The 26,210-nt window shown below is 47.4% G+C and overlaps 1 protein-coding gene and 1 pseudogene across 1 annotated transcript; one reads left to right on the forward strand and one right to left on the reverse strand.

The window, feature by feature from the left end:
- The first annotated feature begins 12,944 nt into the window (after positions 1 to 12,944).
- On the forward strand, positions 12,945 to 13,513 carry LOC125540207. Its single transcript, XM_048703788.1, has one exon. It carries the CDS (start codon positions 12,988 to 12,990, stop codon positions 13,462 to 13,464), a length of 477 nt encoding a protein of 158 aa, XP_048559745.1. The 5' UTR covers positions 12,945 to 12,987; the 3' UTR covers positions 13,465 to 13,513.
- Positions 13,514 to 17,423: 3,910 nt separating this feature from the next.
- On the reverse strand, positions 17,424 to 21,452 carry LOC125540218 (annotated as a pseudogene).
- Between the last annotated feature and the right edge of the window lie 4,758 nt (positions 21,453 to 26,210).

Raw genomic sequence — 26,210 nt, forward strand, 5'->3', positions numbered from 1 at the left:
TTCTCGTTGACAGAACTCTTCCATGGCACCTTTGGAGAGATTAGTGCCATTATCAGTTATGATGTTGTGTGGAAAACCAAAATGAAAGATCACCTTTTTCATGAACTGAACCGCCGTGGCTGCATCACACTTACTGACCGGATCTGCTTCAACCCACTTTGTAAACCTGTCCACTGCTACTAGAAGGTGCATCTTTTTATCCTTAGACCTTTTGAAAGGCCCGACCATATCAAGCCCCCAGACTGCGAACGGCCAAGTAATTGGAATCATCCTCAGCTCTTGAGCCGGCACATGAGCTCGTCGTCAGAATTTCTGACATCCGTCACATTTACTGACCAGATCCTCCGCATCAGCATGAGTCGTCAGCCAATATAAACCATGAAGGAAAGACTTGGCCACGAGAGATTTTGAGCCGGCATGATGACCGCAATCCCCTTCATGGATCTCACGAAGTATCTCCTGACCCTCGGCAGGCGACACACAACGTTGAGACGCCCTAGTGACACTACGATGATGTAACTCGCCATGAACAATTGTCATGGACTTGGACTGCCAGATGATTTGTCTCGCCAAGGTCACATCCTCAGGCAACTCTCCCCGGGTCATGTAGGCCAAATATGGCACTGTCCAATCCGGGATGACGTGAAGGGCTGCTACCAGCTGTGCCTCCGGGTCTGGCACTGCTAAGTCTTCCTCTGTGGGCACCTTGACAGAAGGATTATGCAAAACATCGAGAAAGGTGTTAGGCGGCACTGGCTTACGCTGAGATCCCAGCCGGCTTAAAGCATCGGCCGCCTCATTCTTTCTTCGATCAATGTGCTCCACTTGATAACCTTTGAAGTGTCCAGCCACAGCATCAACTTCACGACGGTAAGCCGCCATAAGGGGATCCTTGGAGTCACACTTGCCTGACACCTGTTGAGCCACGAGATCTAAGTCACCCAAGCACCTTACCCGGCTCAAATTCATCTCTTTGGCCATCCGGAGACCATGGAGTAAGGCCTCATACTAAGCTGCATTGTTAGTACAAGGAAACATAAGCCGGAGTACATAACAAAATTTGTCACCTCGGGGGGAAGTTAAAACGACTCCAGCCCCCGAGCCTTCTAGCTGCCTGGACCCATCAAAGTGAATAGTCCAATATGTGTTATCTGGCTTCTCCTCAGGTGCCTGCAACTCTGTCCAATCATTGATAAAATCCACCAAGGCTTGAGACTTAATAGCAGTCTGTGGCAGATACTTCAAACCATGAGGCCCAAGCTCAATGGCCAACTTGGCGACTCGTCCTGTAGCCTCTCTGTTCTGGATGATGTCTCCCAAGGGGGCAGAACTTACCACAGTGATAGGGTGACCTTGGAAGTATTGCTTCAGCTTCCGGCTTGCCATGAACACCCCATAAATAAGCTTCTGCCAATGTGGATACCTTTGTTTAGACTCGATGAGCACCTCACAGATGTAGTAAACCGGCCGTTGAACCGGATGCTCCTTGCCAGCCTCCTTGCGCTCCACCACGATTGCAACACTGACGGCTCGTGAGTTAGCAGCCACATATAACAGCAATGGCTCTCTATCAATGGGAGCCGCAAGGACCGGCGGCTCACATAACTGCCTCTTTAAATCCTCAAAGGCAGTATTAGCAGCGTCACTCCAGACAAAAGTGTCTGTTTTCTTCATCATCTGATACAGCGGTAGGGCCTTCTCACCTAACCGGCTTATGAACCGGCTTAAAGCGGCAACACGACCCGCCAGTCGCTGAACATCATTGATGCACGCCGGTTTGGCCAAAGAGGTGATTGCCTTGATCTTCTCCGGATTAGCTTCAATGCCCCTGTTTGAGACCAGAAATCCCAAAAGCTTGCCTGCAGGTACACCAAATACACACTTGGCCGGGTTAAGAATCATCTTATAAACCCGGAGATTATCAAAGGTTTCTTTTAAATTAGATATCAAGGTTTCCTTCTCTCTGGACTTCACCTCTATGTCATCCACATAAGCATGAAAATTGCGCCCAATCTGATCGTGGAGACAGTTCTGTACACACCACTGATAAGTCGCCTGGGCACTCTTGAGCCCAAATGGCATAGATACATAGCAGAAGGCTCCAAACGGAGTGATGAAAGCCGTCTTCTCCTGGTCCTTAACTGCCATCTTGATCTGATGATACCCAGAATAAGCATCCAAAAAGCTCAAACGTTCACAACCCGCCGTAGCATCAATAATTTGATCAATACGGGGGAGGGCAAAGGGATCAGCCGGACAAGCCTTATTTAAGTCTGTGTAATCCACACACATCCGCCAGGTGCCATTCTTCTTGAGCACGAGCATCGGGTTAGCCAACCACTCCGGGTGAAAAACTTCAACAATGAACCCAACCGCTAAGAGCCGGGCCACCTCCTCTCCAATAGCTTTCCGTCTCTCCTCATTGAACCGCCGAAGAAACTGCCTGACCGGCTTATACTTCGGATCAATATTAAGAGTGTGCTCAGCGAGTTCTCTCGGTACACCTGGCATGTCAGAAGGTTTCCATGCAAAGATGTCCCGGTTCTCACGGATGAACTCGATGAGCGCGCTATCCTATTTAGGATCCAAATTGGCACTGATGCTGAACTGCTTAGACGAATCGCCTGGAGTAAAATCAACAAGCTTGGTTTCAGCGGCCGACTTAAACTTCATCGTCGGGTCATGTTCCATGGTTGGCTTCTTGAGGGAGGTCATATCCGCCGGGTCAACGTTATCTTGATAAAATTTCAGCTCCTCTACTGCACAGACAGACTCGGCATAAGCCGCATCGCCTTCTTCGCATTCCAGGGCTACCTTCCGACTTCCATACACAGTGATGGTGCCCTTGTGACCCGGCATCTTGAGCTGCAGATAAACATAACGCGGCCGCGCCATGAACTTGGCATAAGCCGGCCGCCCAAATAGAGCATGATATGGACTCTTGATTTTGACCACCTCAAAAGTTAGCTTCTCAGCCCTAGAATCGTACTCATCTCCAGAAGCCACCTCCAGTTCAATCTTACCGACAGGGTATGCCAACTTACCAGGCACCACTCCATGGAAAACGGTGTTGGACGTCTTTAAATTTTTGTCAGTCAAACCCATACGGCGAAAGGTCTTGTAATAGAGGATGTTGATGTTGCTACCTCCATCCATGAGCACTTTAGTGAATTTATATCCACCAACCTGAGGTGCCACCACCAAGCCTAACTGACCCGGATTATCAACCCAGGGAGGGTGATCCTCTCTACTCCACACAATAGGCTGCTTTGACCACCTCAAATAACGGGGAACCGCCGGCTCAACAGAGTTCACGGCCCTTTTATGAATCTTTTGGTCACGTTTCCATAAGCTAGTAGTGAACACGTGATAGTGTCCACTGTTCAGCTGCTTTGGATGGCTCTGATAACCCGACTGCTGCTGCTGCTGTCCTCCCTGACCGGACTGCTGCTGATTATATCCACCTTGATTTCCCTGCAAGCCGAAATTTGAATCGCCACCCGGGCCATGAAAACCGCCGGCTCCTGAGCTGCCGCCCGACCCATGATTGCCATCAAACGTGTTGGAATTCTTGAAAGCCTTCATGATTGCGCAATCCTTCCATAGGTGGGTGGCTGGTCGTTCCCGGGTGCCGTGTCTCGGGCAGGGCTCATTGAGTAACTGCTGAAGAGATGGACCTGACCCGCCAGACCGAGGAGGCGATCTCCCCTTGCGTCTCTGATTGTTACCCTGTGCGTTAGCATTATCCACAAACTCCGGGTTGCCATCAGCTTTACGCTTATTACCTCCTTGATTTGCCGGGTTATGCTGCTGACCCTTTCCATTGCCGTTCTTCTTTCCCTTCCCTGTCTTTTCCTCATCAGACGCGGGATCCTTGGTACTATCAGAATCGGCATACTTGACTAGAGCCGCCATCAGCTGACCCATATCATTACAATCATGCTTGGGTCGTCCCAGCTTCTGCCTCAGTGGTCCAAATCGGCAATTCTTCTCCAACATGAGGACTGCAGAGTCGGCATCCATCTTATCAGATGAATGTATTCTCTCCTTGACCCGGCGCACCCAATGAGTGGTAGACTCGCCCTCCTCTTGCTTACAATTAGTTAAGTCCACAATTGACATTGATTGCTTGCAAGTATCCTTGAAGTTCTGAATGAACCGGGCCTTTAACTCCGCCCATGAGCTAATAGAATTGGGTGGTAAACCTTTCAGCCACGTCCGAGCCGTTCCATCCAACATCATGGTAAAGTATTTAGCCATTGCTGCGTCACTGACCTCCAACAGCTCCATGGCCATCTCATAGCTTTCAATCCATGTCCCAGGCTGTAAGTCGGCCGTATAATTTGGCACCTTTCGAGGCCCTTTGAAATCCTTAGGGAGACGCACATTACGTAAAGCCGGCACCAGGCACGGTACGCCGCTGGTTCTGGTGGCTACTCCCGCCTCAACAGAAGTCGTCGAATAATCCGGAAAGGCCGGGTGAGCCGTTTGCTGAGTCGCTAGCTGAGCCGCTAGCTGAGCCGCCCGCTCGTCCTCCTGACGTATCCGGTCCTGCACCGGATTATAACCGCCGGGCTGGTTACGGCGTTGAGCATTACTTGACAAAGCTTTTGACTCCATGTGCCTACTGTAACTCGGGCTCCGGTTTGGACGAGACGGAGCCAACCAAGGCGGAGCAGTTGAATGAATCATGTCCCGGCTATAGGAATAAGTCTCTTGCTGAGCCAAAGCCGTCTGAACGAGCTCTCTGATCCTCCGTGTCTCCACTGCTGTCGGATCATCACCGTCCATTGGAAGAGCCGCCAAACGTGCCGACGCTACAATTAAGTTCTCCATGGAGTTGGAGAAGTGACCCGGTGGTATCGGTACATAGCGGGGCGGGGCCATATTCCCATGAGGAGGTGCCGTCTCCCGAGGCTGAACTGGTCCTCCTACCCCGGCTGTCGTGAATTGATTTGCTTCTGGCGGGTTACTAGGGCCGGCTCCGGGTGTAGCAAAAAGGTTCCGAGGGTCATAAATCGGAGGCAAACAGGATTGAGTTTTCTGATGCCTCCTCCTCATCACTTCATTAGACGCGTTTAGGCTCATCGTAAGCTGAAAAGCCTCTGACTGGAGCTGCTGCGCCCGTGCATCCAAAGCCGCCCGTTCTGTGGCCAATCTGGTGTCCTCAGCTGCTAAGGCCTCCTTGGCCCGAGCTATCTCCTCACGAACCTGTGCCACCTCTGCATTATGCTCATCTTAATTCGCAGGGATAACTGTGGCGGTTAACAGGGTCGTAAGCTTATCCATGAGATCCATCAGCACCTGAGCCGGCGGGCGCACGGGGCCTCCTGCCCCGGCTGCTCCTGACCCGGACGTTATTGCTGCTGCGGCTATAGAATTTTGGCCGGGTTGAGTACCAGCCATGAAGACTCCTGCCCAGTTTGGCGACTCAGAGGAATACTGCTGCCATCGGAACAGCCCCCAAGCCCGCCGTCTTGTAATGGGTACAACGAATCTGTTGAACCGGCGGACGAATCTCCACCGGAGAGGACGGCCGTCTCACCACCATCTACAGATCCTTCAGAAAGTTCCCCTCCGTGGATGCAACCCACGAAGGCGCGCTTCACGACGGGTTGAGCCCGGGCGGGTCTCGCGCGCTGAGCAGTCTCAACAAGGTCGGTGCAGTTGTCCGGCTCAGGGCCCGGCTCATCAATCCGGCCGATGAAGACGTGGATTCCGCCGAAGGGGACCCGGTACCCGTACTCAATTGAGCCGGCGTCGGGGCCCCAGCCTTCGTCGTCGATGTAGATCTTGCCGCGACGACTCTTGGTCATCCGGCCCACAGCGTATCCCTTGAGCCCTTCGAAGTTGCCCTTCAAGAACTCAAATCCACCGTGCGCCAGCCCCACGATGGGCGCCAAGTGTCAAGTATCTTTGCGACGGCACCACCAGAGGCAAGGAATTGAATCACCTCACAAGATGCAGCTAGCTATGAAATTTCATGCTAGCAGACTAATCATCCCTAATCAAGCAATCGTCCCTAATCGTTACTGGCACTACTTGGTTTGTGAAGAGAAATCATTAATGCAGCAGTATGGTTGTTAAATCCTCGTGAGCAAGACACCATTCAGCAGCAGCATACACTCGAGACCATCCCTTTACAGATCGATAATTGTACATGTTCTTTGTGCTTGTGTCTCTGTTTCACCAAAATAAATCTTTTTTATATCTGTTTATATGCTCGAACAAACGAAGAAAAGGAGCATCATCGAGGTCAAGCTAGGCTTGATTGATTCGATTTAATTCTTCGGCCAAACCATAAACAAAGGAGCACCCGCTAGATATCCATCGAGGACGACAAGTTTTTTCCTTCCTTCCTCTCATATCCAAAGACGCAGTTGGGAAAAAAGGTGTCCTTGAGACACGACTGGAAGGCAAAGGGCTCTTAACTACGTGCAAGTACACATTGGGAGATAGACAAGGAGGTGTGTGCATACTGCCACACTGGCTCGCCAAGTCAGCACATTTAATGGCTATGGTCGGCGAATGCACTATATTGCACAGTTAGCCAATTGTGTGCACCAGAAATCTGTATTCTACAAGTTCAGACGCTAATTAAAGCGAACATGCAAATCATGTATAGACACCACTAATGTATTTACCTCTAAAACTAAACATATACGTGCATGCACCCATGCAACTCTACTATTTCCTCCTCTTCTCACCATCGATCTGTACAATTATTTATATAGTATAACAAGAAGTATATCTATGTAGCTAGGGTTAATTAGTTTGGTAAAATTCAGTAATTCCGGATATCTTCCGGCCGGCCTACGTACTGTCTTTTCTGGTTCTTCTCTCCTGCTCCGCATAGTCATCATGCTCCTCTACTAGTCTCGAAAAAGCGAACAGGATCATCCCGACCCCGGCTACACCGCCGGCCACACCGCCGGCCACGGTAGCAAAAGCAGCATCCTTGCATGTCTTCCTGTATATACAAACATCACAAATGTATCATCAGTATATTATCTAAGTACGCGCTCGCTCGATCGATCGATCAACCACGCACGAGAAACAAATTATGAAGACATTGATCGATGCGCAGACGAATCGATTAACAAACTACTTACCACACGGCGCCACCTTGCCCGCCGGTAGCCATCATACGCCGCCGCAAGTTGATCGCCAAACCGGAGGAGCCGCCGCCGGCCGAGGAGGAGAGGCCTGGCGACGCCGCGCGCCGGAGTGCCGCAAGGCCGATGGTGGACCGGAGCGCCGCCGAAGCCGCCATAGGTCGGGAGAAGAGAGGGGCATCGAAACGACGAGGAAGCTTCCGTTCGATTTGGCTGGAGCGAGTTCGATCGGTGGTCGGTGGAGGTGGAGCTCGTTGGGGTCTCGGCTTTTTGTTTTGAGAGAAATCTCGTTGGGGTCTCGGTCGGTCGTGGACGCAGCGCAGCGCGGCCTGTTTGTCGAGCGGACCTACCAGATGCATACGGGCCCGTGGTGGAGGATAAATTTGTTAGCCCACGTGCAATAATTGGCCTCTATCTGTCGATCTTACACCTTTTACTATTCCACCAGTGCTAATTTTGTTACTACTGATAATCAGCCATGTTTTTATGATACATTTTTCATAACAAAAATTAAGATCTGTGTGGCTCTATTGGCCGACAGCGAAGTTCATGAAACAACGAGTGAAAAAAATATAATCTCATTTTCTTGTAACGTACTTTTCAGAAGAAAAAAAACTTCCCGAAACGTTCCGGGTCCACTTACCATTTAAATGGAGTAGCAAAAAAGTTACTCTTTTTTTATGGGCCCAAAATCTGCACTCTTGTATTGTAGTACATATATTGATATTTCCTTTGTATGGAGTTTTTGGTACATATGTCAAAAAAGAAACAAGAAAATCAATATACAAATCCATCAACCCCGATCTGCAAGTGGCCATAGCTCTTACATGTAACTCTATTAAGGAGAAGCTCCAGCTCAACTTTGAACTCCCTTATAGGCAGTTACATAAATTGGTTCGTTGATGTCTAAAAATTCATGCACATCTTCTATTCTTAAATAGGGTCAACCCACTATCTCATTTTCCACTTCATGCAACAATGCTACATCATGAAGTCATGCATGTAGTCATGAGTTACGTTATGCATTAATTTATTCATGCAAAACATGGCAACTCAGCAACTCATGCATGCATGTTTTTTATGAACTTAGTCATGCATAATACTCTTACATTGTTTTAGTAAATTTAGCACTTCATTTTTAACAAGATTCTCGCAGCAATCGTGTGGGGCATCGTCTAGTTCCATATAATGCAGTAACCTATCATGATCAACTCCATAAAAAAAGGGCCGCCTCAAAGAACGCTTTAAGTTGTGATCCATTTTGTGCCAAAGGATAGAATGTTGAAGCTGAGAGAAGGACATAGGCAAGCCCATTAATCTTGAGAAAATTTATAGCTGAAGAAGAGATGTTCTTAGGTTTCAAAGCATGGTTCCACACATATTGCAAGCATGGTCTCAAGGGAAAAAATATTTTCTCTGCAGCATTACCCTCATGTTCAACTGATCACAAAGTAACAGCCAGAAAAACAACTTGTGCTTCTTTTGACAACATGTCTCCAAAATCCATGACAAGGCCCGATGAAGCTGAGTAGAATCACAAGACTAATGGTATGCTCTAGAGACCGAGAAGGTACCCCACCATGGGTCATTCCGTACATTCGTAGTAGTGGTTAACTGAGGGCCGTCAAGCTTGGTCTAAAGAGTGCGTAGATGATTGAATGCTTCCCCAAAAAGGGGCAGATTGAAACGCACCGACAAAGGCCTTTGTCTGATGTGACTCATAGATATTTTAGAGTTTCTAACAAAGGAGAAAATATGAGGTAGACCCCCTGTAAAGGATATCCATCCCATTCATCTATCCGAAGTTTAATTGTTGCTCCAGAGTGAAGATTACACAAAAAGAGGCAGATTGAAACGCACCGACAAAGGCCTTTGTCTGATGTGACTCATAGATATTTTAGAGTTTCTAACAAAGGAGAAAATATGAGGTAGACCACCTATAAAGGATATCCATCCCATTCATCTATCTGAAGTTTAATTGTTGCTCCAGAGTGAAGATTACATGTGTCAAATCATTTGTATTCTGGTAGAAATTTTAGATAATGTTGATGTTTTAGCAGAAGCCATTTGTTTTCCAAAGTTAGTTGGGTAAATCCATGGCCTCCAAATTCTTTAGGTTTACAAGGAGTGGGTTTTTCTTCGTAAGAGCATTGCCTCTTCATGCACAATGTCTTCTATGTTCGGGAACGTAGCAGAAATTCAGAATTTTCCTACGTGTCACCAAGATCTATCTATGGAGAAACCAGCAACGAGGGGAAGGAGAGTACATCTACATACCCTTGTAGATCGCTAAGCGGAAGCGTTCAAGTGAACGGGGTTGATGGAGTCGTACTCGTCGTGATCCAAATCACCGGAGATCCTAGCGCCGAACGGACGGCACCTCCGCGTTCAACACACGTACAGCCCGGTGACGTCTCCCATGCCTTGATCCAGCAAGAAGAGAGGGAGAGGTTGAGGAAGACTCCATCCAGCAGCAGCACAACGGCGTGGTGGTGATGGAGGAGCGTGGTACTCCAGCAGGGTTTCGCCAAGCACCGCAAGAGACAAGGAGGGAGAAGGGTAGGGCTGCGCCAAGAAGGAGAGGAACTCGTGTCTATTGGGCAGCCCTAACCTCAACTATATATAGGGGGAGGGGAGGGGCTGCGCCCCCACCTAGGGTTCCCTCCCTAGGGGTGGCGGCAGCCCCCTAGATCCCATCTAGGGGCGGCCAAGGGGAGGGGAGAGGGGGAGGCGCACCAGGGTGGGCCTTAGGGCCCATCTGCCCTAGGGTTTGCCCCCTTCCCCTCTTCCTTGCGCCTTGGGCCTTGGTGGGGGGCGCACCAGCCCACCTGGGGCTGGTCCCCTCCCACACTTGGCCCATGCAGCCCTCCGGGGCTTGTGGCCCCACTTGGTGGACCCCCGGGATCCTCCCGGTGGTCCCGGTACGTTACCGATAAAACCCGAAACTTTTCCGGTGACCAAAACAGGACTTTCCATATATAAATCTTTACCTCCGGACCATTCCGGAACTCCTCGTGACGTCCGGGATCTCATCCGGGACTCCGAACAACATTCGGTAACCACATACAAACTTCCTTTATAATCCTAGCGTCATCGAACCTTAAGTGTGTAGACCCTACGGGTTCGGGAACCATGCAGACATGACCGAGATGACTCTCCGGTCAATAACCAACAGCGGGATCTGGATACCCATGTTGGCTCCCACATGCTCCACGATGATCTCATCGGATGAACCACGATGTCAAGGACTTAATCAATCCCGTATACAATTCCCTTTGTCTATCGGTACGATACCTGCCCGAGATTCCATCGTCGGTATCCCGATACCTTGTTCAATCTCGTTACCGGCAAGTCCCTTTACTCGTTCCGTAACACATCATCCCGTGATCAACTCCTTGATCACATTGTGCACATTATGATGATGTCCTACCGAGTGGGCCCAGAGATACCTCTCCGTCACACGGAGTGACAAATCCCAGTCTTGATTCGTGCCAACCCAACAGACACTTTCGGAGATACCCGTAGTGCACCTTTATAGTCACTCAGTTACGTTGTGACGTTTGGCACACCCAGAGTATTCCTACGGTATCCGGGAGTTGCACAATCTCATGGTCTAAGGAAATGATACTTGACATTAGAAAAGCTTTAGCATACGAACTACATGATCTTGTGCTAGGCTTAGGATTGGGTCTTGTCCATCACATCATTCTCCTAATGATGTGATCCCGTTATCAACGACATCCAATGTCCATGGTCAGGAAACCGTGACCATCTATTGATCAACGAGCTAGTCAACTAGAGGCTTACTAGGGACATGGTGTTGTCTATGTATCCACACATGTATCTGAGTTTCCTATCAATACAATTCTAGCATGGATAATAAACGATTATCATGAACAAGGAAATATAATAATAATCAATTTATTATTGCCTCTAGGGCATATTTCCAACATTCTATTCTTATCAATTTTCTGAATCACACCTTGAAGACGGAGCTTAGATAATCCACCAATTGAAGTTTGCCATCATAGGTAATAAAATCTACACAACTCTGCAATTAATCTCTTTTCAGCTGTTTGTACGAAGGGTAAAAGATGATTCATCTTAGGTATAATGAGACCAAGTAGACCAAAGTAGGTGAAAGGGAAGCTTCCAGCCAGACATTGGAGTACTTCTGTTAGTGCAACGACATTCTCCTCTCACAAATTAATAGGAAAAATCTTCAGATGCGTACTTACTCATGGTGGACGAAAATTTTATGAGACCATGACCAATGTACGTTATCCGAGACCGTGGTGGAACTTTGTTTGAAGGGTTGTTCACCCGTCGAGTGCTTGCTCGAGAGGACCTAGATGTGAACTACTACTTGGTTTAGGGTTTAGGCAGAAGCATCTATCAGCGACCCTTTGGGCGGGGGGGGGGGGGGTCGTCTGGTGGGGCCCCACCAGTCCAGAGAGTAGAAGCAACCCTATATGAGGATAAGGGAGAGCCATGGGATGGTAGGCTTGGACTGGACGACGGCTTGGACCTAGGCTTGACATTGGGCTAGGATACGCTAGTTCATCTTCCCTTTCCTCTATTCTCCATCTTCCTCTTGATTTCCCCACTATAAACAAATTGTAATCTCAGAATCCATGTCAATTGAGTGAACTAGTAGTGAGACCCTCACAACATCCCCTTTTTGTGGTGAGCTGCAACTACAATGACGCAACGTTGGGACCCCTGTACCATGTTTTGTAGAGAGAAAGGATTGTGCCCCGATGTATCAACATTTGGATTATAAAAGGTGTATGTTTATAGGCACACATATAGTACTAGGTTGCGCCGATTGCAATCCCACTTGGATCCCACCGCCGGTGCTTTAATTCAGGCGCCCTCATGCTTCCACATGGATAGTTTCAAGCATGGTGGCTATAGTGGACCTCTCCCAATTAAGGAGGATAGCCCCCTCTTCGGCGAGGTTGGAATGGGCTGGTTTGTGAGAATTCAAGTCTACATTGGATTTAAGATTAAACTCCTAACAAATGTTTCTTTACAAAACCGAACACGCGCATTGCTCTTTTTTTGGAAAAAAAAAACTTCTAATCTATTCATCATCTATCAAGGCGGACCATGTCACGACGACTGCAAGCACTAAAGCGAGCCGAAAGGCGCCGCCGCTATCGAGCGGAGTCGAAGAACTGTGCTAAGGCCTCATAGGATCAGCGCACGAAAACATCAACCGTCGCAGCTGAAGAGAATTGCTAATCGAAGCGATCCAACCCGTAGAGCACGGGTGACGGGCCTACACTAAGGTTCTTTTGACCCTTCTCTCACTAACGCCTTTCTTTTTGCAGAAACTTTTAATAACATGCTGCCCCACAAAGATCAGTGAAACATCGAGCGAAAAACTTTCATCTCAAGGTGGAGTGGCTACACTGTGTATTCCCATTTCACATGACCATTATTTTTTGAGAAACAAAGAAAGAATTCCGAGGATCTTGACCATTTGGAGTGGTAATAAAAAAGATAAAGGGCAGACAAAAAGTCCGGAGGTTGAGTCAAAGATGGAAGAGCGTGCCATGCATGCACCATGCAAGCCAAAGCCAAAGCCGCTCGCTCTAGCTTTTCCTCAGATGAATATAAAGGCATAAAAGCTACGTACGTATTGGTAGCTGGCGCGGTCAGTCAAACCAAACCCCGAACATCCCGCGCTCGCGCACCCCGATAAGTTCGACCACTCCATCCTCTGCTGCTCACTCGCACTCAACAACCTGGACTGCTTCCTCTCCCCGATCACATCTCCAGACCACATTTCCCGGCCTTGCCTCCGATCAATCACATCTCCAGACCACCGGATCACGCGCGCGCCGCCGGGTACCGAGCGCCGGCCATGGCGGTGCACGGCGGGTACACGGAGCACTTCGTGGGCAGGGTGTCCAGCCTCGCCCGCCGCGTCTCCCGCGCCACCCGCCGCCTCCTCCGCCACCGCCTCCGCTACGGCGTCAGCGCCTCCTCCTCCTCCTCCTCATCGCGCAGGAAGACGCGCCCCGTCGTCGACCCCGCCGGCAGCGGCAGCGGCAGCGTCGCCGAATCGCGGCGGCAGCCGGCGGGCGACGTTGTGCCGGCGGACGGCAAAGGGGACGTCGCCAACGCCGACGCCGAGAACGAAGAGGACGATGGCATCTGGCGCCGCGCGATCCTGATGGGAGGCCGGTGCCAGCCGCTGGACTTCGCCGGGGCGATCCACTACGACAGCTTCGGCCGCCGCCTGGCGCGCCCGCCCTCGGCGGCGCCGCGCTGCGCGTCGTCGCTGTCGTGCCGCTCCTCCGACAGCCTCGCCACCTACCTCGAGACCACCGAGGTGTGAAGTGTGATCGACGGACCGGGGCTGCATGCCGTCGATCTGCTTCTTCTTCTTCTTCTTCCGTCGTACGATTGCTGCTCAGGCCCGCCCGAATCATAAGAGAGAGATGTGTGGCGATCGCGCGTTGCTAGCTAGATTCATTAGCAGTAATTCGGTCTTTCTCTGGCTAGGTTTTTTTGTTGATTAATTTGCACATAATGAGTAGAACGATTCTTTCTCGTTCCAATATTTTGTTGACGCGATTGTTTCCCGGCTTATAATGACTTAATGAGTACCAGAAGCACCCGCTTGCGATTTGTTCCTCTCTTTTTTTCTATTTGTTTGAATAGAACACACGGTGAATGAGACAACTTCGATCTACTCGTGTAAAAATCTTGTTGGGCGGTTCTTTTGTTGGTCGGTTGGATCATCGGTTTGTTTCTCGGTGTCATGGGTGATGCTTTTGGTAATGTATAGATTTCACTTGTGTTGTTTATTCAACTTCAACCAACAATAAATGACGATGAAGTTCTTATGCTTGAACTTCAAGAACACACTACACGCACAGGAAGGCTAAAAAAATACTTCGACACTGCCCCTTGGATGATAAACCATCGATGATTGAGAGACTTTACGCCACGGTTGCGGATGAGCGCGTCGGATTAGGGCTCGAAGCATTTGTGTTCATGGAACCAAGAGTGAAATGTTGGCCTAGAATGTTGTGCCCTTTTGCTCTATGTCACGGATCAGATCAATGGCAGTGGCCAACCATGCATCACACAACAACTCGTCATCCCGTATGTTGAAGCTTTCTATTCTACCCCTCTTCTTCAGATCGATAACAAATTCATCCGGATCATCGTCGCCACTGCTCTCCTCCTGCTCCTGTTGTCCACACCCAGCTGGCCGGACTGGGTGTAGCCCTGTTGCATGCCCTGCTGGGTGTATTTGTCGGACTGGGTGTACGTGTCGGCTTGGGTGGGACCCTAGTCATCCACCTGTATGTCCTTGTAGCAATCTCATCCTCCGCCTTCGTCATGAATGATCTCAAACATCTCCCTACCTGTGTCGTCGTACACCCGCTCGCGTGCTTTAGGCATACCAACGAACAGTGTGCGGGCAACCATCTACTCCACGCTTGGCATCCGCGTCCGGACAAGCTGTGGAAATGAACAGTCCGAGAAAAGCAGTTGTGTCGCGTTGACGTTAATGATGTAAGGCACTTGCCCAGCGGTAGATGTAGGGGACTGCCTACCAAGCTTCTTGGCGGCATATTAGTATGGAGCCTTGTAATGCTCCAGCCATGATGGCGTTTGCACGGTGAGCGACAACTGGGGGGCCTCTACGTCCCAGGCTCCGCCCTCCACCACGTGTTCCACCTGCATGTCCACCACCTCCGCCAATGTCGACCTTCTGCTTCTTGAGCGGCACCGCCTTTGCAGCCTTCGCTTTGAGGAGGAGATTTTGTCGTGTCTCCGAGTTGATCTTCCGGGCGAGCGTGGTCGTCGAATCCTCCACCACTGTCGTCTCTGACAGCTTCTCATGCGGGTCCATGTGTCGGCCTCGGTGAAAAAGGGCGATAATTGGGTGAAGAGAAGCAGGATAGAAGAGAAGAGCGGGGGATTTTGCTGCGGAAAACAGTGCAACCAACTACAAAAGTGTGGGCTCTTAGTTTTGGGTGGGAAATCAACTCTGCTTTCTACTGATGCTCATTTAGGTAGATTTCCTTTTTCTTTGTGTCTCCTCCAAGGATAGATAAATAAATTTATTATTTATAAGGATATGGATCTATTAGGATGAAAAAGAATAGCTTCATGTATTGGCGAGATGTGTGACTTTTCTGTTTATTCCCCAATAGAGGAGTATTCAAATATCTAAATGCAGCTACAATACTTCTATGATTCAAGGTGCTCCAACATGCTTTTCACTCTTCTAAAGTTACGAAGCAACGGATGTTCTATGATTGACCACAAACCTTAATTATAATTGTATCAAACTAAACATTAATTCAACAGAAGCTTATTTGTCATGAATTGTATGAGTGGGATTGAAAATGCAACTATATTGACCTATGATTACACACAGTTATTTAGACACACATACCAGTATTTCTTGATCTTAGTCAGTCTTGACGAACTCGTTTACACTTCACCTGTGAGTTGTCTCAAATGTCGCAAAAGGCATTGCTGAGGGTAACGACATCGCAAAGGAAGTTGTTTTGAATGTCTCTTAAGGCATTGTTGAGGTTAACGACATCACAAAGGGAGATATTTTGAATGTCACAAATATTTTTTTATGCAATTGCGTATCTACAATGAATGTATGAGATGTTCGTGTGTTATGTGAACATCAAAGTGTGTGTGCGACGTGAATGAAATGGATGTGCAATGAATGTATGAAATGTATATGTGTATGCAATGGCATATGAAGATTTATGTGTGCATGTGTATAAGTGTGTTGCAGTGCGTCTGGGGCTACCAAAGCCACTACCACTCATCACTGACTATCCATAATGACACGGCGGGCCAGTATTGACCCTCCTATGGGCCAACTTTGGATAGTCATCACTGATGGGTAAGATTACCGTCATAACAATCACTAACGGGTCCTCTCATTTCCTCCCCTAACCCTAGGCGGCTACGGCAAACTCTCCTCTCCAGGCTTCATCGGGGAGCCCGTGGATTCGCCTCCCGTTCGTTTGACGCTCTGGTGGCAGGGAGGGGAATCCCGGTGCTTCTGCTCCTCTTGGTAGTTCAGGTTAGGGTTTTTTAGTCCTCGTAGGTGTGGCACTCGAGCGGAGGATGGCGCTTCTTCTTCAAGTTTTTCTTCTGGGCTTCGACCCTCCACAAGTTCATCCATCTGGATGTAGTCGACATAGTTCCGACATAGATTCCCGCCGTCTCGTTGAGGCGGTGAGATTGAGGTTTTTCATAATGTGACGAGATTTAATGTTAGGTGCTTCAGATCTATGCAAGGGTTTAACGGTGACAACTACAGCTCCAAGGAGCTCGTCCTTAGGGCCACGACTGTCATCGACAAGATCAAGCCGGCTCTAATAGGGGAGCAGTGGCAGCGACGCGTCGGCGGCTCGTTTCGGCGGCAGTAGTGGTTGTTCGGTGGTCGCAGAATCTTGATGTAATTTTTATTATGTTTAAGATGCTTTGTACTGCTGGTGTACATTTATAATAGGTCTGATCTTTTTCATAGAAAAAAGTCACTAATGGGATGTTAGGGATGTATCATATGACCGGCTTTTGCTTCTTTCGCACAAGGCCTGCTACATGCATGACGTGATGTTACGATTGTATAAGAATTGTACAGCTTAAACCTGTCCTTAGCGCAACAAACCTGGATAGCCGTCGGATGAAAAACCATAACCTCACCGCCTCAACAGTGGATGGGAGTGTGGGCTAGTATCACCCAGTCCCAATAATTACGTGATGCAAAAACACACACAATTTAACTGCGCCTACTGAATTTTTTATAGTTCTTTGCGCTTATCAAAGTCAATTATCATTTTTATTTTTCAATTAAATTCAACGGACTAGAGTAGTTTTTCTAGCAAACAAAATCATCAATTGCATACCTTGAATAGTTTTTTGCACAAAAAGAAGGTAAATTATCATTTCTATTTTCTAACTAAATTTATGGTACTAGGGTAATTTCTCATAACAAACAAAATAATGTTTCTCTATTTAATTGTAATGATACTTCGAATAATCACATCTAGCATGTTACATTACACCAAGGTATAACATTCAATAAAACACTTTAACTCTATAATCCTGGAATAAATCAGTTTTATCCCCGCAGAAAAAAGGTATAACATTCAGTGATGAGTTTCAGTCACTCCTCCAAGCTGACAGGAACCTGTTGCGCTGTTCTCCAATTTGCGTTTTTTCCTAGGAAAACATGCATAGTGTTAGTCTAATGAAAACGAGCTAAAAGCAGTACGGAGTAATATAGTCCATTTTAGGGGATCACTACCGTCTCTCAAAATGGCGTGGAAGTTTTACGGTATAATCAAGAGCTTTCTCCTGCTCCTCTGGATCATGCTTCGGCAATTCATTGGGTAGAACTGGCCTTTGTAAGTTCTCCAGGAATTGAACGATTGAGTTGTCTGGATCCTTGGAAGAAATTATGCACAGCTGCAAGTAAGCAGAAGTAACTGGATTATCAGTTATGCATGCCTAACTATCTCACACGAATAAGCAGTGTTAACTATATGTAATTAACTAATTACAATGATCAAGCGCTAAACGAATTCACAGTGATCTAGGTATGAAGAAAAATAGGTAGGTCAGAATTCCCAGTCACTACCCCATACTAATACAGATTACCTGCTTGATAACTTGGTTTATCACTGTATCCAGAGTAAAAAGTTCAAAAGACATTGGCCCAAGATATTTCAGGCAGAAGTCCTCAAAATTGGAATTATCAATAGCGCGATAATGCAGCTTGGTGAGTTTGTCCTTAAATCTGCACCATTCAGTGAAGAAGTTATGGTTTTAAAACAAACTCTTGCATGGTGAAAAAATGAGCAATTCTGTTTAGATAGATATGCATCCTAAACATTACTCTGCATATAGGTCGTCACTGGTGCATAAATATCTCGCATTCTGTAGTCTGTTATATAAAATCTGCCATACAAGGAAAAATAAATAAAATTATTTCGCAAGAACATATGTAGTTTGCTTAAATGAAACAATAATATTTTGACTTCCAACCAAAAAATAAAGCAGAGAGTAGGATGAATACCTGGTAAAGCCTGCGAAGCACAACTATGAAACAACAAGTACCTCCTTTCACACCACGTGGTTTAGCAGATGTTTGCCTTGATTCATGCTGCTTTTCATGTTTGGCCCCATGGTCACGAGTACTAGGTTCGGAAGTATCGATTATGCGGCAACGAGAGCTCAACCCATCTCTAACAGAACCAGCAACATCACAACTTACTGGTTCTTTTCCGGCACCACGCATGACATCCGATACAATGGTTTCTCGATCGGGTATGAACTCGCCTTCCTCAATGTCTGCACCAGAACCATCGTGTGAAGAGCTAAAGTCTTTGGAATTTTTGCTTACGAATTCACCTCTCTGAAATAAAAATTGACAGGGTGCAGGTTAGTATTACTGAACATGGATACTAAACAAATCATGTTATTGCATATTCAAAATTTGGGACACAATTCTTAAGAACAGAATATTATGTCTTATGTGTATGATTACCTTGGAGGATAGAAGAAGATTATTGTCAGTGAAAGCATCAGGATTGTCATTGAGAATATCTTTTCTGGTGCCGCAATGTTCACAAGCTTTTTCAGGAGCTACAGTTTCCTCTGATGAAGGCTGTGCACAGTGAGCAGAAAGAAATGGATGTACTATTTTTGTCCAAGTCACCATCTGCTTCTCTTCAGAAGCGCATGCAGAGGAGATTATACTGCCTATGTCCTCGTGTATATCAGGATTAGCATATTGATCTTCGGCCTTTGGCTTCATTTTATTGATTTCTTTGGCATGTCGATCTTCAGCCTTAGGCTTCATTGCATTGATTTCTTTGGCATATTGATCTTCAGGCTTCGGCTTCATTGCATTGATTTCTTTGGCTTCAGCCAGCAAAGCTGCACAGGAAATATGTATGAAAATAAGACTAACAAGACAAAAAAAGATGGAAAAACTTTCTTCAGTAGATGAAGCAGGCCTAATGCTGGTTACAAGTGCCATTATATTTGAGGCAGAGTGAAAGTTGAAACTACCTTTTCGGTTCATTCTCTTTGCATCCAATTGTTTGAAACAGGGGCCGCGATTATCAAGTGCTCTGTAGTAATTTTTTGCTATAACTTCTGAGCAAGTCTTATGCAAACGCAATCGTGACTCCCTTATTTCTACTATGCTCTGATTCAAACGAGAAAGTATAACAGGGAGAGCAGCACTAGCATTGTCGGTATCCAACAGAGCTTCAAGAAATTCCTCACCATATAGTCTTATGATGCACCTCCTGTGTAGAGCTTTGTACAATTAAAAAACAAACAAGAAAGGAATAGTTAGTTAGCTGAACGTACAAAGAGACCGACTCAAAGTTTTGTTTCCGGTGACCCATTCTTACGAGTTAGTTGTTCCTTAATCTTAACATGGCTGACAACACGATGTTGGAGATTCGCAATGAAGTCTGCAGTCACACTAAACCACTGCAGGAGCATGTCACTCTCAAACCTGAAGAAAGAACACAGCAGTGAAACATCTTCAAAACAACAGGGCACTATGAAAATCATCAGTTATTCGCTGATATATTTCCGAATAAAACAAAGACTGAACAATAATGAACAAATTAGCAACTGGTGCATACATGTCTTCTTCGCAAAGCAACATTTTTGCTTCATATTCATTTGCAGCTTTATGGTTAGGGCTTTCCTCCTCAGATACAGGACAAATCAAAGCATCATTGAGAATAGACCTTCCCAGTTTGGTCCGGTAACTCAATAGAGGTGTACACTGCGATGGAGAACAAGTATGATTTGGATTAGTTGTGCCAGTAGTAATTTACATGAGAATCTCATGGGTTTGTAGGGATTTACATTATCTGGCAGCAGGTAATAGCTAGGAGTGCAATGTCTTTTGAGTTCCTTGGGTTCCAATTTTGGGGGTAATTCATCAATTCTTGAGGTAGTCCATTCTGGCAAGCGTTTAACCTTGTCTTCCTCGTCCTCTTCAGTGTGAGGCGACACTCCATTACCTACGAGAGATTAGTATATATCTTAAGTTACCGATCCTGCTGCAGAACTGCAGTTTGCTATTTCATCTTGGAAGATCAGACATGACTGATATTGATGTGTTGGTCAATAGCAAGGATTCAATTAAACAGAATAGGTTGAATCGCGGACTGCAAATAGCATTTTGGGGAGTAATTAATAAGAAAAGGGCATAAATAATTGCATCTAGTTATCATAGGTGAATGCTGAAATAAGGAACCTAGGGACTGTTTGCATTCAGGGAAGGAGGGGCGGAAAAACCTTCTTTCATATGGACACCATCCGAGCTGTGATTATAATTTTCTTTAACTAAGGCCTGCAAAGGAGAATCAATGAGATGACCATGTCACATGAGTAAATAATAAACTGAATGATGTCACTTGATGAGAAAGGGTACCTTCAGGTCTGCCGGGAGAAAATTATCTATAAACTCTTCCAACAGCTCGGGACAGTTACGCATGCATCTCTCCACCTACGAAGACAAGGAATTATGAATCAAACACGCTGGTCTTTTCCAATCTTCTACAGAGAAATTACTGAATGATTACTTAATAGTTATACACAGTTTCTGAAGAAGTAATAAGTACATTACTGTAAACTTCTTGAGGGGTCATGGTCCTGTCCCTGCAAAAATCTTGCATGGTTTGCAAAAAAGCAGCATAATCATCGTCGCTGATGTTAGGACATGTCTGCAGTCATAAGGTAGTCGAAGATCGTGTTAGCAACCACAGGCGAACAGAAGGAGCAACCATGAGATTTCATTTTATTCACCACCTTCACTCTGGAAAGAAAATCCATTGGTTTCTGCACCAGGGGGTTGACAGCAACAGCATCGACATTGCCATTGCCTTCAAAGGGGCTACGGCCTTCGGTAAAGTTCAGGAAGCTCTGTTTAACTGTAGGACAGTCCTGGAATAGCTTCAAGGCCGTCTCTATGCAGTTATCAGGGCAGATATTCCTTATTTCACCATCAGGGTCGGCACTGCAGTTGGGAATTGTGTGAATGTGATCAACAAGGTATTTAATACCGACTAATTATTCAGAACATACATACCGTTTTTTCCAAATGCCGGTCATGGTCTTGACAAACTCGTGGTACACGTCGTCGGGGAGGTTCTCTCTAGCAAATAGCAAACATTGCATAGTCTCCAGCATGTACTCTTTTTTCCCCCCTTTGTATACAAAATTGTCGTCGTCAGCTTCATTGGGAGACGCCATTTTCTTTCACTGCTGCTAGCTCTGATGATCAGTCCTGCAAATTAATATGCAAACGACAACACCTGCACGTCACAAACGAAAATGCGTCAATTAATGTCATGTCTGAATTCTGAGACTACCAAAATCTATATATTGCTGCATTTCCCCTTTTTTAGGGTGTTTCGCAATTATATTCCTATGCACGCAAACATCTTGTGTAGTGCCGTAGACAGTATATAAAAAGGGAAATAAAAGAGGAAGTGCTATTTTGAAGTGTTTTTTTGTAAAATGTGCATCTATCCAAAACCTCATTTTCCACTAATCAATGCCCATGATCGTCGACTTAGAAGACTCGCGATCGCCGCAACTGCTAAAATGTGCAACAACTTAATTTCCATTAATCGACATGCATAATTATCTTTGGCTTGAAAATAAGGAGGAATCTCTAAAATCTAGAGGTACTCGCATGAGCACCAGCACATCATATATTGGCCAAAGAATCCAGAAAAGGGAATCAACTATGAAAGCGATGGGAATTGCAAACATGGAAAGTAAGAAAACCCATTGCAGCACGTGCCTACGGCGAGGGTTGCTGCGGATTCAAATTAATCAGCCTGCTCGCGTCCACGGGGTAAGCTAACACGATGTATGTAATCAGCCCTGCAAATTAATACGCAAACGACAACACCTGAAAGTCACAAACAAAAATGCGTCAATTAATGGCATGTGTCAATTTTGAGACAACCAAAATCTATATATTGCCGCGTTTCCCCTTTGTTTAGTGTGTTTCGCAATTATATTCCTATAAACACAAACATCTCGTGTAGTGGTAGAGACAGTACATAAAAAGGGAAATAAAAGAGGAAGTGCTATTTTTAAGTTAATTTTGATATTATCTGACACGATTGTAAAATGTGCAACTAGCCAAAACCTCAATTTCCACTAATCAATGCCCACGATCATCGACTTAGAAGACTCGCGGTCGCCGCAAGTGCTAAATGCGCGACTAGCCAAAACCTCAATTTCCACTAATCAATGTGCAGGATCGTCGAAGAGTCGTGGTCGCCGCAAGTGCTGAAATGGGAAACAACTTAATTTCCACTAATCAGCGCGCATAATCTTTGGCTTGAAATAGGGAGGAATTACTAAAACATCATATATTGGCTGAAGAATTCCAGAAAAAGGAATCCGCTATGAAAGAGATGGGAATTGCAAACAGGAAATGGAATTAAACCCGTTGCAGCACGTGTGTGCGTACGGCAAGGGTCGCTGCGGATTCGAACGAATCGGCCTGCTCGCGTCCCGCGGGACAAGCAGCGGGCGCAACCTAACACGATATAATCGAGCAAGCAAACAATCCACAGGCCGGCGGCACTGGTCGCCGGCGCCGCCTGTTGGAGCGCCAAAACCCCACCGCCAGTGCCGCCGGCTGCACTGGTGTCCCGGCCGGCGACGGATCCGGGTCGGCGCGAGCGCATGGGTCCGTCCGTCCGCTGGGAGTCGGCTGATCTCCGTCGCGATCTTCAACCGGCAATCAATAGACCAGGTAACCGAGGGTGGGCTCGGGATCGGGATCGAGCGCGGGGTCGATCGGTGGGCACGTACCGACGGGCCTGGTGGGTCGGGATCGAGCGAGGACGAAGGGAATTAGCGTCCGACGGCGAGGACGCGGCGGAGGGAATGGGGCGCCGGGAGATGGAGGGAGAAAGGGGGTTTGAGCGCGCCGCGGGGTGGGGTTGGGGTTTGGGGTTTGGTTGGGGTCAGACCGGGTCGGGTCGGGGTGACCGAGGCGTCAGACTCTTTAGAGCATCTCTGCAGCTTTGGACACACAAGAAGCTACTTCCACCGTTTGAAATTACTTGGCTCGGATATGAATGTATCTAGAACTAAAATACATCTAGATACATTCATTTTCGCGATAAATAATTCCAAACGGAGGGAGTAGTTTTGCATCACCTAAAACATTTTTGCTCCAGCGGGTGACGCAAATTAGGGCACCGTTTTGCTCCAACACAAGCCCTACATTGGGCGACAACCTCTGACTCGTCCCACGTGCCAAGCCATCACCCTCGTGTGCGATCTTGGCTGAGAAATGGCCGGATTGCCACCGGCGAACGAATGCCATGGAAGCCGGTGGAGCTCCTCGGGTGGCACAGGGCATTGCGGATCTCGATGACGGATAAGACTGAAGAGAGGGACGTTGGATCCTCGGTGGTGGCCAATATGACGGCACGGAGAGGCGGGAGGAGGAGGAGGGGGGCTGGATCCACCCGGTAATGGGGGCGTGGGCTATATTGGTAGATCTTGTGTAGACTAAACTGTCTATAACATACACCATGCTTTATCGTGCCGTCATTTTGCATCCGTAGAACAATGTCTTCTTGCTTATGTTGCAACGTGCATGTGTACAGCAACACATGGAGCCAAATGCTCACACCTCGATTGTTCATTCCCTTAGACTAGCTCTCGTGTCCATGATGCTATCAATGTACGATTTTGATGATTGTGTAGTTTACATTATACACTTACTAACTTGTGCTGGATCGATGAGGTAAATAAAGATCGAATAGGATGCCGCCCGGCATCGAGGACGTTCTCCCGATAAATTTGCGGGCACAGAAGCACAAGGTTCCTAGAAGGAAGGAGATGTTGGGTCTACTTTTGCATAGGCATGGCCGCAGCCAAAGCTGGGGCACAAGGCGAAACTGAAAAAACAATGCCCAGCCGGTTCTACATACAGATGGACGACGAGGACTTTTCCATGCTCGTGGTCCCAAAGGCATTATTCCGGAAGACCCTGCCTTCGCCTGGCCCTTCCTCGTTGCATACCGGTCGCTGCCTGCCGGCGGTGCGAGACCTGTGCACAGGTCCCCGAACTCAGCGGCGAGGTGGTGTTGGGCGGACTGGAAGGAACTCTGTCGGAGGCATCGAGTGGTATCTAACGACATCGTCATCTTCAAGCTCAATGTATGCGGGTTCAAGGTCAAGGTATTCATCGCTGCAAACTCCATTGTTAAGAGCATCTTCAATGGACGGTTCAAATATGAAAATATGATGCACTTTTGGTTGAAACTATGATGATGCACTTTATTTTTAAATTTTTGATGCTATTTCAATGCAAAACCGTGGCTGAACAGTGGCTGGCAGCAGCCACGCGCCCGTTTTCAAATTTTTACATCTTTGATTTGGATCATTCATTGGAGTTGCTCTTTTGGACCATCTATTGGAATTGAGCGTTTTCCGAAGCTTCAAAATGCATTTTTGGCGGTTCAAATTTTACATCTCTGGTTTTGGACCGCCAAAATTTAGATCATCTATGGAAGATACTCTAAGCAGCACAACTATGCCAAGCAATGGCTAGGTGGCAGAATTGCCTCCAAAGTTGGTAGCAGTGGCATTTTAGGTAGTATGCGAATGTTGATCCGTATATTTTGATGAGGGGACAACACCCTTGATGTTGTATGGGGGCAAGGGACGACCATGGCTCATTGTTTTAGCTCATATACGTAGAGCAGCGTTCATCTGACAGTCTCGCTGCACCCTCGATGAGCAAATGGTTGTAGTGGATGACAAGTATGCCGGAGGAGAGAACCAAAGCTTGGACCATCGTGCACAAGACTTGCAAGAGTTTATCCTAATATAATTTTCCAAGGCCATTGACAAGTCCCAAACAACCGAGTCTTAACTCTGCGAGTGCGCCGGCACGCCGACGACGCATTGGATGGCGCAGAGGATGCGTCGAGTAGGATAGGAGGGGCGCATGAGATCCCTAGGGCCACAGCAAGCTCAACCGGCGAGATAGCAGGCCGTGTGGCATTCAGAGACCACGACAACGACGAGCTCTCATGGTTGCGGCTGGGAGAGCTGCGGGGAACGGGGATGATCAAGAAAAGGGGCAAAACATCTGAGTGCTCCCAAGTCCCAAGGAAGTCAAGGACAGACTCAAAGGAGCAGAGGAGCACAGTTTTTTTTAGAACAAAAACGCTGGACGCGTCCGGCTTTAAATTAATAAAGCCCACAACTAGGCAGCGTGACTGACAGGATCTGAGATTACAAATACGAGCACGGAGGCTCCGGCCAAAGACAGCGCAAAGTCTGAAGAGTTATCGGGCAGGCCAAAAGCAGCACTGCGCAAGCATAAATGATTACATGGCTCGCAGCCTGAGCTTAGAGCACGCAGGCTTGCTCGTGCGCCATCCAAAAGGGCCACTTCAAGTCGAAGAAGAGGCGGGTGGCTCCCTAGCCATCATGTAGACTTGACGAAGACGTTCTTGTGCATGTTGAAGTTTATCAGCATCGTTGCGCCTCGCCAACGGACTCCACTGCTGCAGGAAAAGGTTGCATTTGTATATGATATTAGCAGGGTGGGATGGGAAGATTCTCTCGATCGCAAGTTTGTTCCTCGTGAGCCAGAGGGCCCAGGCCAGCGCGCCCACACAGCTCCAAAGAACGCGTTTGTTGCCACCATGAGCCGAGTCTACAATGGCCACAAGATCGGCGGTCGAGCCCGGGTTCCATGTGGTGTTGGTGATGGGGAACGTAGTAATTTCAAAAAATTTCCTACGCACACGCAAGATCATGTGATGCGTAGCAACGAGGGGGAGAGTGCTGTCTACGTACCCAACGCAGACCGACTGCGGAAGCACTGACACGACGTAGAGGAAGTAGTCGTACGTCTTCACGATCTAACCAATCAAGCACCGAAACTACGGCACCTCCGAGTTCGAGCACACGTTCAGCTCGATGATGATCCCCGGACTCCGATCCAGCAAAGTGTCGGGGAAGAGTTCCGTCAGCACGACGGCGTGGTGACGATCTTGATGT

This window comes from Triticum urartu, chromosome 1 (assembly GCF_003073215.2).
Source record: "Triticum urartu cultivar G1812 chromosome 1, Tu2.1, whole genome shotgun sequence".
Classification (NCBI taxonomy): Eukaryota; Viridiplantae; Streptophyta; class Magnoliopsida; order Poales; family Poaceae; genus Triticum; species Triticum urartu.

What these genes read in the sequence shown, in the direction of transcription:
- LOC125540207 (XM_048703788.1), top strand. Translation starts at nt 12,988, where the DNA reads ATGGCGGTGCACGGCGGGTACACGGAGCACTTCGTGGGCAGGGTGTCC.